Raw genomic sequence first — 18,165 nt, forward strand, 5'->3', positions numbered from 1 at the left:
GCTCTTACAAATTTATGGACAAATGCCTGAAGAGTCTTATGGAGATTATGATCTGTTTAAGAAGCAAATTCAACAAGAGTTTCGTTTAACTCCGGAATACTATAGATTTAAGTTCAGGACCCTAAAGAGAGACAAAACCCAAAGTTTTGCTCAGGTGGCCTCTAAATTGTCTCAACTGTTCGATAGTTGGCTGAGGACGTCTGAGGTAGAAGATTTCCAACAGCTGAGAGAACTTTTAAAGCTGGAACAATTTTTCCAATTAGTGCCTTATGATATCCGCTGGGTGATTCAGGATCGTAAACCATCCACTATTGTAGAGGCAGCGGTTATGGCAGATCAAATAACAACCCTAAAAGAAGGATTCAAAAGGGAAGATTTGCCAAATGATAAAAGAACAAACAGGCAGCCATTTTATCAACAACAAACGCGCCCACAGCCAGAAAAGGGTTCTGACATAGAAAACACCATCTGGAGGAGGCAGGGTGTAACAAGACAAACTGCTCCTGAGGTAAAAAGAAGGTGCTTTCAGTGTGGAAAATGGGACCATATAAAGTATCAATGTCCCCTGTTAAGAAAAGAGAAAACAACCCTCTTTGTGAACAAAGTAAAAGAAACACCAAAGGCAGAACCAGATACTGTGTCAAAGAAGAGTTCAGATTCAGAGCCTCAAGAGAAACAATGTTTGTTCATCTTGTCAGGCAGCCCATCTAAAGATTACTTAGAAACCATTTCTATTGACAACAAAGACATGAAAGGACTTCGAGATACAGGCTCTGTATGTATAATACATCCAGAAATAATACCTCAGGAATTTCAGCGGCCTACCTCTGAAATAAGATTAAAAGGTTTAGGACCTGCGATACCAACAGCAGTAGTGACTTTGCCAATAGAATATGGAGGATGGAAGGGTATGTGGGATTTTGCAGTCAGTCCTGACATACCATACAGATGTTTAATTGGAAATGATTTGGCTAAGAAGATTGAAAGCTGGAGGATGACGTGTGAGGAGGAAGAATATAACAACGAAAGCCATGATCAAAAAGCCATGTGTTTTGCCATACAACAGGATGGGGAGGAGAGTCCGGAAACCAGCGCTACGGTTGCTGAGCTTGTTAAGAAGACGGGAGGAGTTGAGGAAATTCGGCAGGAACAAGGAGCCGATGAATCTCTTAAACCTTTATTCGCTTTGGCTCAAAACCCCACAGTATCGGCAAAAGAACAGCCCTCCGAGTTTGTGTTAAAGAATGGTGTTTTATATAGAGAAACCAGGAATGTGGAGTCAACAGAAGAATCAGTGACAAGTAGTCAAATTGTAGTACCTCAAAGTTTTAGAGAACAGCTGATGAGGGTGGCACACGAAAACCCTCAAGGTGGACATTTGGGTGTGAGGAAAACCACAAAGAGAATCACTAAGAACTTTTATTGGCCTGGCATGTTCCAGAAGATCAAAGAGTTTTGCCAGTCTTGTGACATCTGCCAAAGATTGAGTACTGGAAGGGATAAAATTAAAGCTCCTATGATCCCTATGCCAATAATTGGAGAACCATTTTACAGAGTGGGCATTGACATAGTGGGTCCTCTTTGTAAACCAAACAGACGTGGTTACCGATACATTTTAACCATGATTGACTACGCCACAAGATATCCAGAGGCTGTAGCTCTAACTAACATCGAGACAACAACGATTGCAAATGCACTGTTATCCATTTGGGGAAGAACTGGTTATCCTAGAGAATTGGTTTCGGATTTGGGAACCCAATTCACTTCCAGACTTATGTCAAAATTGCTTGAGTTATGTGATATTAGACACCTGACTTCAACAGCTTATCATCCACAGACAAATGGACTAGTTGAAAATATGAACAAGACTTTAGTCAAAATGATAAAGTCTTACAGTCAAGAGAAGCCATACGACTGGGACGTCAAATTACAACAACTGTTATTCGCCTACAGGACCGTCCCTCATGACAGTACTGGCTACAGTCCATTTGAATTGCTATATGGAAGGAAAGCTCGTGGTCCATTAGACCTGATAAAGGAATATTGGGAGGAAAGTCCAGCTACAGATCCAGTTCCAGTGTCGGAGTATTTAAAAGATCTTCAAGCAACAATGCAGCTGGCTAGGGACATTGCTCAAGAACATTTGCTTGCGGCTCAGCAGAGACAAAAAGACTATTATGATTCTACTGCTAAACCAAAGATCTTCAACATCGGAGATGAAGTTTTATTTTTATCTCCCAACAAAACCAACAAACTTCAATTGGATTGGTCGGGACCCTGGAAGATCATCAGGAAGCACAGCCAGATAAACTATGATATTTATGATGAACATTCCAATGTAGAAAGAAGAGTCCATGTAAACATGTTAAAGCCTTATGTTGAAAGGTCTGCTAATGTATGTTTTGTTGTTTCGGAGGAAGAATCCGGTCCCTTTTCTTTTTGGGAGGGTGATCGTGAACAATACAAAAATTTGGATCGAGTAGAAATGAACATAGAATTGTCCCAACCACAGAGAAGAGAGGTTGTGGAAGTTTTGAGTAAATATAAAGACATATTTTCAGATTTGCCGGGAAAGGTCCAGGGAGTCCAGCATCAAATAAACACCGGTGATGCAACTCCCATAGTATCTCCACCCTACAGGGTCACGGGGAGAATTAATGAGTGTATTGAAAAGGAGATTAAAGAAATGTTGGACCTAGATATTATTGTTCCATCAGTTAGCTCTTGGGCTTCACCCATAGTGTTAGTACAGAAGCCAGTTAGATGTAGAGGGTGAAGACAGACCTATTTTGTTTTTGAGTAAAAAATGGCATACTAATGAATATAGTATGTCAACAATTGAAAAAGAATGCTATGCCATCATCTGGTCAGTTAAGAAACTAAAACCATATTTGTGGGGGAGAAGGTTTACCTTACAAACGGACCATGCTCCTTTAATATGGCTAGATAATGTGAAAGGTACAAATAACAAATTGTTAAGATGGAGTTTATGTTTACAGGATTTTATATTTGAAATTAAACATGTTTCAGGTAAACGGAACATAGTTGCGGACGCCTTATCTAGAATTTCGTAAGGTTAAAGGTTTGTATGTATGTGTAATTGAAATGTATTTAACCATAATATGTTTGCCTTCCAGAAATGTTGTATATATATATATTGTTGGATAATATGTGGAATTATTTTTGCCATTCTGGGACTGAGAATGGTCCAAAAATAATTTTTCTGGGGGGGAAGGTGTACAGAAGTGTTTATTATAATGTGTTTAAAACTGTATTTGTGTTTTACATTGGTTGCCTATGGCTGGAGCGGCCCAGCTGTGAGAGATATGTTGCCATGGAAACAAGGCAGAAGAGGAGGTGGGAGGAGCTTAGAGAGAAAAAAGGTTTGAAAGTGACAGTTAAGTTTCAGTCAGGAGGAAGAGACCCTGAGAGAGAGTAGCAGAGTCAGATAAGGACTCTGAGAGAGTAGCAGAGTCAGATAGGGACTCTGAGAGAGTAGCAGAGTCAGGGAAGAGACTCTGAGGAGTGAAGAAGTGTAGTGTTAGTTAGTGTTCGTGAATATTTCTTCAGCTAGGGAGCTGTAGGGTAAAACTTTGTTAGATTTCTTTAGTTAAAAAGAACTAACAGAGGCTTTGTGCGATTGCCAGTCGGTGGAAGACTGGAGTTCTATTATTTGATCCAGTATAGATCAAACAGTGAGAATATTCACAGCAGGGAACACTGAATAATAGACACCTTCACCAGAGCAAGAGTTTAAAAGTTGTAACATCAAAGGCTGAATTGTATCTCTACCAAGTCATATTGTAACCATCAAGTATATGCCAAGCATAACCTCTCCATATTGTAACCATCAAGTATATGCCAAGCTGAACATCTTTATATTGCAACCACAAGCTTTGTTCAACAATAAACTTGTTCTCTTTGTTATTTTAAAAACTGCCTCATCTCCATTGATTTTACGTTCGGTGCATTCCACTCTACCAAAATTACCTCACAACGCAAACAGAGACTAACAGAGACTTTAATACCAGCGTCTCTATACATTATGGTGGCAGTTTAATTAGCATTGTCGGAGGTTCCTTACAGTTTTTGGTGGTCCCATTTCGGTGGCATTAATACTTCTTTGCACTCCCGTATAATCGGTTCTGATATTTTTATAGCATTGAGATCTTCTTGATTGTCTTTTTTTTCTTTTTTGTAAAACAATGTTTTCAGCCATCTGGAACCTCACCTGTTCTCCAAGATTTCTCAAAAATGATGGCAAGTGGTTTAGAGCATATATTAGCAAGTTCCATCTCTTCCTTGGGATTCCTTTAGTTCCTTTAGTTGTACCGGTATCAACTCATTGAGGATAGCTTGATGATTCCTGACTAGCTCCCTATCTATCTCGATTTGCAATCCAGATTCCTTGTCAAGGTCTCACTTGCTAGTTCTCTTTTTGGGAGAAAACTCAAGCAAAATAGGTATTGAGTAGTTTTGTCTTTTCATTGTGCTCTCTTGGCACTTGTCTTCCTTATTGAACAACTACTCTACTGCCTTCTTAGTTATTCTCTTCTTTCTAATGCATCTGGAATTTTTAATTTTCTTTTCTTTTTTAATATATTTTTTGCTGTTTGCTTGTCCAGCCATGCTCGGCTCATTCTGAACATGAACATTCTCATACTATTCCTATAAGCTTGGGCTACTACACATTTCTACACTTCCTTGGTGAATCATCCTTCTTTTCATTCTTTTCTATGTATACTCTTTTTTACTTTTTTATTGTTTCCTTCTGTTTTCCATACAGCCACCATTGGCTTTTACAGTTGTTTCTTATTTTCTTCTTCCATCAGATTGTTTGTGATTGTCCTCTCTCAGCCCCTTCTTCTGGAGCTCCTAACAGCACCTTTGTTTTTCTCTTGTTGCAGTTGGTTGCTACCTTGACTTCTATATTAGCATGTGGCATTTCTTGATGCTAGCACCTGTTTGAGCAACTGCACTGTTGCAATCTCTACCAATCCCTTTTCTTTACTCTGCTCCTAACAATGACGTTCCTGCAGGATATTTTCTCACTGTTACAGGCATTTTCCTTGACGGTTTCTTCCTGTTGGTTCTAGATTACCCATTCTCCCTCCATGCAATCCAGGAATATTATCTGATGCACTGCAAGGAACTCAATATGCAACTGTGGTGCCTTGAACCTTTTTTCCAAGAGAGCTACCATTTGCATTTGATGCAAATTTAGTTGGTGATGTCTTCTGTTAAGAAGACAAATATTGTTGATATTGGCAGTAAACAACTATAGATTATTCTGCCTGTATTTCTACAGTAGAAAACATAACTCATAAAGATATTACTGAGAAGAAACGGAGAAAAAGGCTCACACTGCTAGCTCTAAAGCAGGCCTGGGCAAACTTTGGCCCTCTGGGTGTTTTGGACTTCAACTCCCACAATACCTAACAGCTGGTAGGGCCGAAGTTTGCCTGGGCTTGCTCTAAATTTTGCTGCCACTCTCTCACTGGTGGCTTTATTGCTCATATATTTCTAATGTTTATTTCCAAACAAATGTTAACAGGTCTGCTTCTGGAGGCCTTTTACACTCCACAGTTACAGCTCTAGGATTCTGCTTTATGCGCCACAGCTGTCATCATACGGAGTTTGAAGTCTACTGATGTACTAAAGCTCTCTAACAATTCCTACCCCAAACTTCAAATCCAAGAATTTGGTAGGATATTGCTATGACAGTTAAAGTGGAATCATTGCACTGTAGTTGTGTAATGTGGAAAGGTCCTTCATAAAATGTTTGCCTAACTTAACAATGGTGCCTTATAAGAAATAGTGGCTTTAAATGAGGTTTAATTTCACTTCAGTAGCGGGGGTTTGGTGTGAGATACTTTTTGAGAGCAATGTTTCTGCTGCAAATATGGGACACCCAAGTGCAAGATAAAGGTTAAGTCAGAAGTGAATGCCAGCATTTAAATGTCTAAAAATAGGTTTGGCCTTCATATACCAAATCCACCTTGTATCATTTCTCTCTGCATTTCACTATGTTAGAACCTGAATAGAAGGTGTAGCTAAGCAAAAGGGGGAGCTTTCCAGGAAGAAAACAGTAGTTTAATTGCTTCTGGAAATATAATGGTTAGTAAGAGTTTTCCAGTGACTCTTTGGCCCCTTCCACACAGCTGAATAAAATCCCCCATTTTTTGCTTTGAACTGGAATATATGGCAGCGTGGACTCAGATAACCCAGTTCAAAGCAGATGTTGTAGGATTTTCTGCCTTGATATTCTGGGTTATATGGCTGTGTAGAAGGGAGCATTCTCATTTCATGGAATGACCCTGATAAGATGGCAATAAGATTTTCAAAAGCCTAAAATGTTTTCAACTTCTATTCAGCTCTTATAAAGAATTCATATTGCTGTAACTGCAATGACAACTTCAACATTGACATGTGCATTCAAAGTGTAATCCTAAAGAACAAAAGCAAACCAATGTGAGGCAAGGAAAGCAGGAAACAAGTGAAGAGATGGTGCAAAAAAACAAATACTGGAAGAAAAATGAGCTGGAAGCTGTAGAAAGACCTCATTTTATCAGTGCCAGAAGACAGGGACAACCTTTATCAACTGACTGGATGATTGTTTTTTCTCTCTCTAAATTAAGAGAAAGGCTATTTGGCATCTTGCATAATTTCTCCTACTAGATCTAAGCATAAACAATCAGACCCATTTCAGGGCAGACATTGTTTGCAAATGGAACTGACAGTAAAGGATGCAAGTGAAAGATCTCCTCTCATTCACAAAAGAGGTCCATACTGCATAATAATGGAAATCACTACCAGAATCTCATGGTCTGAGTTATAAACGAGCTCCTAAAACCACAAACTCTGAGATGCACTTGAACACTATCACCTGAGAAAAATGATAATATAGTATTTCATTCATTCTGGATCTGTTTGGAGTATAAATAAACATATATAAAATTGAGGGCAAGGAAAGTATGCATCCAAAATGCAACACTGCATTATGATCTTATTTGGGTGGTGCAACTCTCATCCATTTTTAACAGGAATGTACATTTTCACTTATTTTGTTTTGCATAGACAACTTCGAAGATTCTATCCTCTCCCTCCTAGATATAATTGAGGTAAAATACATTTTTGCATATTTTTCATATTTCAAGACTTTTTGTTTTTAAAAAAGTAATGTTCTACAGAAGTCCAATCCATTTCTAGATACACTGACGGGGCAAATTTTCTGAAGTCTTTGCCTCTATCTTTCCTGACTGGATCTCCCTGTTTTTATGACCCAAAATTCCTCCCTCCTGCAGTGTTAAATCCCTCTGCTATTTGTAGAACTATGCTCACACACTGATATTCACGTCTAGTATTTCCCCTTGAATCATCCCTTACAAATTATCCAAGGGCTCATTTCCAAAAAAAAAAAAAATTCTCAACTCCTTGAACTTTAGCCTCCTATTTCTAGTGCTCCATATTTAACAAAGCATAATAAATGTATACTAGTTAACTTTCCAGACTAAAAAAAACCCTACAATCTGAACAAAGGATTACCACATCCCTATTTTATGCCTGTTGCCTTCTTTGAAAATCTGGCCTGAATGCCATGGAATAAAATTGATGAATGATAAACAGACATAATAGGCCACACAGATGAACACTGGGAAATATATACCAATGCTGAAAATCATTTAGTTGTCCTACTTACATGGATTATAATCAGGCTATTTAGTATCAGATATCTGGCAAATAAAGAGGGCAAGTCAGTAGCTAATTAAATATATATGAATTAGCTAAATATCCTAGAGCTTAACGACAGCCAAAAAAAACCCTCATGTGTAACTAATGTGCAATGTAAGACAGCTGAGTATTTGTACTCAAACACTTGATGCACACTGGGAATGTCATGCACACAGTGGGCTATAATCCATGTCACCTCCTACTGTCTAAAAAACCAAAAAACTTCAAACAATATTCAATAACAGAAGAGAAAAACCAGAAAAAGATATGCAAAGCTGCTAGCGTTCATTTTGAGGTAGAAGAAAACACCAAAAAGCCACCTTGTTTTTACACATGGCTTGAGGCAAGCTGATGCTAAATTAAGAAAAAATAAGGTATTTCTGAATCAATTGGTATATTTTTTAAGCACTGCCTACACTGGCCTCACCTTCCCAACCAAAAAGGGACTTGCACATATATGTTATATAAACCCAGAGGCACAGTGGGTTAAATCGCTGAGTTGCTGAACTTACTGACCAAAAGGTCAGTGGTTTGAATCTGGAGAGCAGGGTAACCTCCCATTGTTAGCCCCAGCTTCTACCAACCTAGAAGTTCAAAAACATGTAAATGTGAGTAGATCAATAGGTATCGCTCTGGGAGAAAGGTAATGGCGCTCCATGCAGTGATGCTGGCCACATGACCTTGGAGGCATCTACAGACTATGCTGGCTCTTTGGCGTAGAAATGGAGATGAGCACCAGTACCCAATGTCAGGCACGACTAGATTTAATGTCAATGGGAAATCTTTACCTTTTATATAGCGATTTTGTTTTTTGGGTGAGCTTGAATCTTTAAAAAACAATTTAATGCTCTATACAAGTATACCTCAGTTAATAGAAATGGTGATGATGATTACAGGAAAGGAGATTCCATCTGAATATTAGGAAGAACATCCTGACCATAAGAGCTGTTCAACAGTGGAACTCACTGCTTCTGAGTATGGTAGACTTCTTATTTGGAGGCTTTTAAACAGAGGATGGATGGCCACCTGTCTTTCATTGTGCTTTTCCCTGCATGTCAGGAGGTTGGACTGGATGGCCCTTGTTCCATTTCTGATTCTATGATATTTATTTATATCTTTTTTTCTCTAACAAAAATGGCATCAATGTTAGAAATATCATGGAAGATATATGGATATGTTTATACACCACAAAAATAGAAAAGTAGCTGAACATGTTTCAGCAAACCTTTCATTCAAAACTAACAATCTGCACATGGAAAATGAAACAACCAATCTAACTCGCTAGTCCTAGACGGTATATATATATTTAGTTAGGTCCATTCAAATAACATTTCCTTTTCAAAGATGTCCAAACACTTCGGCTATATCCACACTATGCAATAACAGGAAAGTCAGAGATTATGAACAGCTGCAATGCCAATGCAATACTTGTTAGTTCAGATGTAGACCAAGAATAACGCTGAATGGTTTTTAAGACAGCATTGTATCATAACAAAAGCACATAACGCCTCCTAGCACAGGATTAGCTTCAGCACAGAACACTGTACTTTGTTCTACTGTTTATGCACCAGGAAGAAGCAAACACCATGCAGAAATAACACTATTTTGCTACTGGCAGGGGTCATCTGCCTCCCACGGGAGTCACTGGAACAATCAACGCTTCTCCCTCTTATTGCTAAAAGAAGCAAACATGGCATGAAATCAAAATGAACAGTGGGCAGACAACAGATGCACTTGGTAATTATTCACTTCTGTGTTGCACACACAAATAGAATTCTGAAAGTGCCCAAGCTTAAAATTGATGCTATGCCAGTTTTTAAAAAAATGTTAAGTACAGACCCATGTTTTTAACATGTTACAATCAATCTGACCATTACACTACGTAGCAAAATTGAGAAAAAAATCTGTTCCTGGTTTGAAAGTATTATTCCCTGTTTAATTGTGCAGTACTTACTTTGAAAGTAGTTGAAAAACTTCGTTTTTGTGGCTGCCACAAACCATGTTGAATTGGCTAAGACTCTACAAGATATTCATTGAAAAACTGTAGCAAAATGTAGTGCAGGATGCCAGGGAAAAACAAAGTTTTGCAGTTTAATAAACCTTTTCTAAGTTTTTATGATAGATCCAATTAGAAAATGACACTTATAATCCAAGAACAAAAATCATGTTACGTAGTATAATCTATTGGAGGCCTGCACAACCTTTGGCCCTCCAGGTGTTTTGGACTTCAGCTCCCAGAATCCCTGACCATTAGATGAACTGGCTAGGACTTCTGGGAGTTGCAGGAAGAAACACCCGGAGGGGCACAGATTGTTCAGGCCTGATTTATTGTGACCTTCCAGAGAATTGAAATGTTACTTTAGGCTCTTAGTCCCATAATTCATTCAGCAGCCAGTGGCCATATTACCAAGATACTGACTCTATACCCTTTTAAGATAGAGCACATGTACAAGGGTGGGCCAAAAAGTTTTGCCACTTGTGTCATAAAATATTAACATATAACAGCAGAAATTGACACAGATCATAGCTTGCACTATCCTCTACGCAAAACTACAGATTGACATAGTCACCATCAATTTGTACACATTTGCGCCATCGTTTAACCCAGGCATCAGAACAATTTTGGAGTTTTGCTTCATGAGTCATGATTTTAAAGCTGTTTTAACATATTCAAGTCATTGAATCTAAAACCACATAGGTTGTCTTTCAGAGATCCAAACAGGTAAAAGTCAGACTCATTTATCCACATTGCCTTTCAGGCATAGGAATGGAATGTCTGAAATGGAATAAAAAGATGCTCAGGGCTGCCTGACTTTATATCCATGCAACTAGGATTGGAGGTGAAAAGCTTTCACTCTTTAGTCCTTATCCTGCCCCCCCCCCCAAAAAAAAATAGGGTACGGTGGTATCTTTGACTTGAAAGTCTAAAATTTAGTTGAAAGTATCACAGATTCAAGGCTGCGAACTGAAAAGTGCAAAATTACATAATGTACACATTTTTTAATATACAAGATGTTCACTATCACCACAGAAAGTGAAATCAAAAGAGCTCCCCTTTGTATTGAGAACCTTTTTTGTCAGGCTTCAATTTCATGACAAAGCATAGGCATGCAATTTGAAAAACCCCATAATAATATATGCTTGATTGCAATATGTCATGCTACTGAAGATTTCTCAACCAGGTATAAATGAATGGCTTAACACCCCCACTCCCCCACTCCGATTGGTGAATGGATCATATATAAATGGAAAAGTTATTTACTGTGACATTAGCATCAAGAGTTTCATGGCTTGAACGGCTACTTCATGCTCCTTGTCCAGAGACATGGATACAATTCGATCCTAAAAGATACAAAATGAAAATCAGATTGAATCGTTCCTGACAATCTTTCCTGCTGGCATCTGTCTGATTGCATGTCCTTAAGGACAATGTTAAGTGCTTCTTCAGTTTTGTTAAAGCAAAGTGAGTGTCAAGCTAAGATTCAGAAGAGACCAAGTGCCAATTCTAATCAGAAAAACAACAAAGCACTGTGCTTGTGACAGAAATCATGTGATCCATAAATATTTGAGTATTTTTAAAGGGCTGATGAGGACAACTCCAGCTTGCAACAGACTGTTCACAGCCCCCCCTGCAGGCTTTAATATGAATATTAGAATTCTTCTGTTTAAGGATACCACTGAGCACTTTCTGAGGCTGGATCTACACTGCCATATAATCCAGTTACTGACCTCAAATTCTCCGCTTTGAACTAGAGTATATGGCAGTGTAGACTCACATATTCAAAGGAGATAATCTGGGATCAAATATTGGGTTATATGGCAGTGTAGATCCAGCCTGATTTCCAAATGCACAGATGACTTCCACTATTGAAAACTAAAATTTCATTAACTGGGATCACTTATAAGAAAACTGAACTAGGTTCTCATGCATATGTGTGTATGCCCAACTAATTACACTTTTAAAATTAAGTTCACACGTATTTTTAAAACTAAGTGTGAACTAATCGTGTTAGTGCTAGAATCACTTCTATACATGCATGTACATGTTACAGAATCAATATATCTAGTGCATAGACATTTTTGTGAGACAGATAAAAACAAAGAACGAATTGAAACCTTGTACAATGAATGTACTTTCAAGTGCCAATATGTCACAATTAACATCCAAATTGAGACAGAGTACTCTGAAATAGTATTTTTAATAAATTGTGTGTAGTGTTAAACGTGTAATATTTATTTATTTATTTATTTATTTATTTTTTGCACTTATTGACCGCCCCTCTCAGCCCGAAGGCGACTCGGGGCGGTGAACAATAACATAGAGGACAGGATACAATAATCTAGACAATACATACCAGACGATACAACATAACATATACCTATGCTAAAAATCCGCTTCGTCGTGTCCTGGGGTCATAGCCAATTTCGTAGTCCTAGTCCATTCCAGTGTCGTTCAAGAACTCTCAGTTGAAGGCCTGCTCGAAGAGCCATGTTTTCAGGCCTCTCCGAAAAGCCAGCAAGGAGGGCGCCTGTCTAACTTCGACAGGGAGGGCGTTCCACAGCCGGGGGGCCACCACCGAGAAGGCCCGCTCCCTCGTCCCCGCCAGGCGTGCCTGTGAGGCAGGCGGGACCGAGAGAAGGGCTTCCCCGGATGATCTCAAGGCCCTCGTGGGCTCGTAGGCCGAGATGCGGTCTGCAAGGTATTTTGGGCCGGAACCGTTTAGGGCTTTGTAGGATAGTACCAGCACCTTGAATTGGGCCCGGTAGCGGATCGGCAGCCAGTGGAGCTGGGACAGCAGGGGCGTTGTATGCTCTCTGCGTCCTGCTCCCGTTAACACCATGGCTGCCGCGCGTTGGACTAGTTGTAGCTTCCGGGCCGTCTTCAAGGGCAGCCCCACGTAGAGAGCGTTGCAGTAGTCCAGGCGGGATGTGACCAAAGCGTGTACCACCGTGGCCAAGTCAGACTTCCCAAGATACGGGCGCAGCTGGCGCACAAGCCTAAGCTGTGCAAATGCTCCCCTGGTCACCACCGAAACCTGAGGCTCCAGGCTCAGTGATGAGTCCAGGGTCACACCCAAGCTGCGAACCTGCGCCTTCAAGGGGAGTGCGACCCCGTCCAGCACAGGCTGTAACCCTATACCCTGTTCGGCCTTGCGACTTACCAGGAGTACCTCTGTCTTGTCTGGATTTAATTTCAGTTTGTTCGCCCTCATCCAGACCGTTACAGCGGCCAGGCACCGGTTCAGGACTTCGACGGCCTCCTTAGTAGCAGGTGGGAAGGAGTGACAGAGTTGGACATCATCTGCGTACAGGTGACACCGCACCCCGAAACTCCGGATGATCTCACCCAGCGGCTTCATGTAGATGTTAAACAGTAAGGGGGACAAGATGGAGCCCTGAGGAACGCCACAGATCAACGGCTGTGGCGCTGAACAGGAGTCCCCCAGCAACACCTTCTGGGTACGACCCTCCAGAAATGACCGGAGCCACTGCAAAGCAGTGCCCCCAAGACCCATCTCTGCAAGGCGCCCCAGAAGGATACCGTGGTCGACGGTATCGAAGGCCGCTGAGAGGTCCAGGAGCACCAACAGGGACACACTCCCCCTGTCTAGCTCCCGGCGCAGATCATCCACTAAGGCGACCAAGACCGTCTCGGTACCATGTCCCGGTCTGAAACCAGACTGCGCCGGATCCAGAATATCCGTGTCTCTCAAGAATACCTGGAGTTGTGAGGCCACCACGCTTTCCATGACTTTGCCCAAGAAGGGAAGATTGGAAACAGGCCGAAAGTTGTCCAATTGAGTGGGGTCGAGTGATGGTTTCTTCAACAGCGGCTTTACAACAGCCTGTTTTAGGCTCGCTGGAATCTTGCCTTCCCGAAGGGAGGCATTAACCACCACCGTTACCCACTCGGCCAATCCCCCTCTGGCCTCTTTCAGAAGCCAGGATGGGCAGGGGTCTAGGATGGACGTGGTGGGTCTCATTCCTCCAAGTATCTTGTCCACATCCTCGGGTTTCACAAACTGAAAGGAATCCAACAAAATCGGACAAGCAGGTGCTTGTGTCACATTCACAGAGACTGCATCTAATGCGGCGTCCAGCCCAGCGCGGATCAAAGCGACTTTGTCTGCAAAGAACCGAGCAAATGCTTCACAGCGTGCTGCCGAGTTGTCAGGGCTCCCACCTGAAGTTGGGGGAGTTAAAAGACCTCTGACAACCCGAAACAACTCCGCCGGACGGTTTTTTGCAGACGCAATAGTGGCCGCAAAGAAAGATTTCTTTGCTGCTTTTATTGCCGCGGCATATGCCCTTAAAAAGGACACAAACCGTGTTCGGTTTGACTCGCTTGGGTCTGAGCGCCACACGCTCTCTAGAACCCTCTTCTTTCACTTCATCGCTGCCAGCTCCTCAGTAAACCAAGGGGCTGGTTTAGCTCGGTTACTCGAGAGGGGACGTTCCGGAGCGATCTTGTCAATAGCCCTGGTCATCTCCCCATTCCAGAGAGCAACCAAGGCCTCGACATGATCACCTACCGCGGCGGCGGGAAACTCCCCGAGAGCCGTCAGGAATCCACTCGGATCCATTAGCCTCCTGGGGCGGACCATCCTAATGGGTCCTCCACCCTTGCGGAGGTTAGGGGGCGCAGTAAGTCTAAATCTAATCAGGAAGTGGTCGGACCATGGCAACGGAGAGCTGGACAACTCCTCCACACCGCCACCTTGCTCCCATCCCTGACAGAATACCAAGTCCAATGTGTGTCCAGCACAGTGGGTGGGGCCAGTTATTTGTTGGGACAGCCCCATGGTTGCCATGGCGGACATGAAGTCCTGAGCCGCACCTGTGAGGGTTGCCTCGGCGTGGATGTTGAAGTCCCCCAGCACAAGGAGCCGTTGGGACTCCACCGCCAGGCTCGAGACCACCCCCGCTAGCTCAGGTAGGGAGACTGTAGTGCAGCGAGGTGGACGGTACACTAACAGAATCCCTATTCTGTCCCGGTCACCCACCCTCAGGTGGACGCATTCAAAGTTTGTGGTCTGCGGGATGGGGCTCCTGGTTAGATGGATGGAATCTCTATAGACCACTGCGACACCGCCTCCCCGTCCTCCGGCTCTTGGTTGGTGTTGCACGGAGAAACCTGGAGGACAAAGCTGGGAGAGGTTTACGCCCCCCGCTTCATCCAACCAGGTCTCCGTGATGCACGCCAGATCTGCCCGCTCCTCCAGGATTAAATCCTGGATCCAAGATGTCTTTCCGTTGACAGACCTGGCGTTCAACAACACCACCTTCAAGCCAGAGGGCCCGCTCACCTGGTTACACCAATTTACCTTCGGAGACCGATTGGGAATAGTTAATTTGGGTAAGCGGTCCGAATTAGGCCGAATTCGAGGTCTCCGTCTCCCGCATCTCCTCCTTCCCACCACGACCTCTATGGGGGCCCCACGGCTAATGGAACACCTCCCCCCCTCCATGCCGCAGTTCTGAGCCATACAGTCCTTTTGTTCTACACTTGTTGTTAGGCTTATGGGTTCTTGCCAGCATCCCTTCTCCCTCTCCTCCCCCCTCCCCACCACATCATCATAGCTATTTGTAGGGTTTTTTTTAAAAAAATGTGTGTTGTATTAACCATAACCCTAACCCTGGACCAGGCTTTAAGGCCACACTTTAGGCTGGGAGGGACAGGGAATACCTGTTTCTAGAACTATCAGTCAGATCCTGCCAAACTACAGTCCTTGATCATGGTGAATTCACAACAAAGAACAGTATCAAATGACTTCAAAAACTATAAAAGCAAAATCTACCCCAAACTGTCATATTTTATGAGGCAATATGATAAGGGTCAGAGTAGCCTCTGATAAAGAGTACAATTCTGATACACCAGAATTCTCCTTTTATTTATTGACAATATTAAATGTATACACACCTGATGACAAGTCATGTGTGACAAACTTTCCAGCCATAGGGGCAAAACCAAGAAAACCAGGGAATTCCAGGCAGGAAACAACCAAGGCCAGCTAACACCACCCAACAAAGGATTCCCCCAGGCAGGAAGCAGTCATGCTTTGGAGCTCCAAAACCATTCAATGCTAATCAAGATGGCCAATTGCAAAATTCACACTTGCCTCAAGCAGACAAGAGTTTTTTCTTCTACTCTGGACATTCCAGAGATATATAAACCTCACTTGCCTAGTTTCCAACAGACCTCACAACCTCTGAGGATGCCTGCCATAGATGTGGGCAAAACGATAGGAGAGAATGCTTCTGGAACATGGCCATTCAGCCCAGAAAACTCACAGCAACCCAATCATAGCATAGCCATTCAATGCTTCATATATCGTTTTAATATAAAACATGGGGAAGAGTTTGTGTCTTCCAACTTTTCACAAACTGATCATGCCTAAAAGGTATACTAATTCTGGTCTATCCTTCACCCAGGGTACCTGAGTATATTTCAAACTTTGCAAGGATTTTTTAAAAAAAATCTGAATTTTCATCACTTTCACTAAACTACAGTCATCCTTCTACATTAATTGGAGATAAGAGCACAGGACCCACCCCACCCCCACCAAAGGTGAGAAAAAGTGAAGTTTCTCCAGAACAACTCCATAGTGAATTACCACCGGACCTTGATAATGCATTCTCACTGGAGGACCTAGAGATTCCTAGAATCAACAATTAAACAAATCTATGATTAATTGAATCCACAAAAGTCAAATCCACAAATGTGGAGGGTTGACACCATTATATTGTTACTCCTCCCTCAATACTTCAGGCCCTAATAGATTCCAGTTTAACTTTGAAAGTTATTTGCCCAACCAGGTCAACCAATCAAAATACTAAAAATGAAAAACTTTACTAATGTTCATCTTACTTTGAACCTGCTAGTGAACAGATCCATTTTATAAACAAGGTCCTTTTGGCCATAAATTCCCTGTAGTCCCTGGAGGCACTTCAGTCGGACTTCGGGTTGCTGGGAGACAGGAAGACACAGAATAAGAATGATGTTCACATTTGAAGTTACATGAATATCAAGACTGTGCAACTGAGAATTAATTCCATGTTTAAATAACAAACTAATTTGTTCAGTGCCAATCTTTATGTAACTAAAAGCAGCCATGCACCAAAAAGAGACCTATAGACAAAAATGTCTAACAGAAGGGGAAAACTCCAAACAGTACAAAAAATATTCAACCTCTGTGGAAAAAAAGGAGAAAACTTGGATTGGAGGAAGAAAATGGAAGATCCTGGAAAGTATTCCTGGCTGCTTGCACACAAAAACATCTTGTTAATGACACCATTTTACTAATACTCTATACAATATAACCAAATGTCAACATTCATTGCAATCTTAGCAAAGGAACATATTGCCCTAACAGAATATCACTAGTTTTTACAGTTGTGCAGTTAGTGACCCTTTTGTGAACCTGAAGCTTGTACAATTGGAAACTGGATTCCCCACTCCTTAAACAGAGTTGAGAACTAAGCAACCAGAAATCAAATGCAAATGATTAACATAGACCAGTATTTCTCAAACTCTACTCCTCCAGATGTTTAGGACTTCAGCCCCCATAATTCCTAACAGCTGGTAAACTGGCTGGGATTTCTGAGAGCCAACACACCTGGAAGAGAACAGTTTGAGAAACACCGACATAGACAAGTATTCTGTCCACTACCAATCCTTAAACGGTCAATCAACATATTAGTTGCCACTCAAATGGAAAACTAGGTTTTGCAAGAACTTAAAAGTCTACGAAAGCATTTCCCAGATCAATTGGAATAGAAAACTTTAAATTGCTGTTTCTGTAGTCACTATCAATGTTTGCTGCTTTAGCACAGTAAATTAATTTAAAGTTAACAGTTTCCCAACGTGCTTCAATGTCTACCATTATTATATAATGAATTCAAACCATCCTATAATTAATTTACTTTAATCCAAAATGAATTTTAAGTTTTACAATAATATTTAATGCATTAAATTAAACTTGAAAGGTAAACGTAATGACATTTTTTATTTTTTTAATACTTAATGAAGCCATCTGTATATTGTAATTAAAGAAATATCAGATGACAGGCAAGGTATAAACGAATGAATGACAGTACTAATAAGTGTTTATGATAAAATAAACAAATAAATCCATTTTGATTTCATTTATATCAATTTTTGTAAATTTCTACTCACTTCCCCCCCTTTGAGTACATTTGTGTGTACTCGTTAACTCTTGAAAAGCTTGCATCCTGAAAAATAAATTGCATTAAAACTTTTTCCAACTATTAAGAACAGAAGGTGGGGGAAAACTTACTTTATCATATAGCATCCATCCAATGTATTTCAAGTAACTATCATTTAAGAATGTATCAGGATACATTTTCATCCAGCTGCCCATCTCTTCAATGCAGATCGCTCGAATTTCTGGAATAATATCACTTTAAAACAAC

The 18,165-nt window shown here is 41.2% G+C and overlaps 1 protein-coding gene across 4 annotated transcripts in view; it reads right to left on the reverse strand.

The window, feature by feature from the left end:
- The window catches only part of LOC132771625 (cohesin subunit SA-2-like), an 86,405-nt gene that overhangs the window by 47,655 nt on the left and 20,585 nt on the right, over window positions 1-18,165 (reverse strand). For all 4 annotated transcript variants that reach the window (XM_060769850.2, XM_060769848.2, XM_060769849.2 and 1 more), the window contains 3 exons: window positions 18,030-18,153; window positions 16,601-16,699; window positions 10,994-11,073 (listed from right to left, as the gene is read on the reverse strand). In XM_060769850.2, the coding sequence (XP_060625833.2) occupies window positions 10,994-11,073; window positions 16,601-16,699; window positions 18,030-18,153 (303 nt within the window). The remainder of the gene's footprint in view (window positions 1-10,993; window positions 11,074-16,600; window positions 16,700-18,029; window positions 18,154-18,165) is intronic.

This window comes from Anolis sagrei, chromosome 3 (assembly GCF_037176765.1).
Source record: "Anolis sagrei isolate rAnoSag1 chromosome 3, rAnoSag1.mat, whole genome shotgun sequence".
Taxonomy (NCBI): Eukaryota; Metazoa; Chordata; class Lepidosauria; order Squamata; family Dactyloidae; genus Anolis; species Anolis sagrei.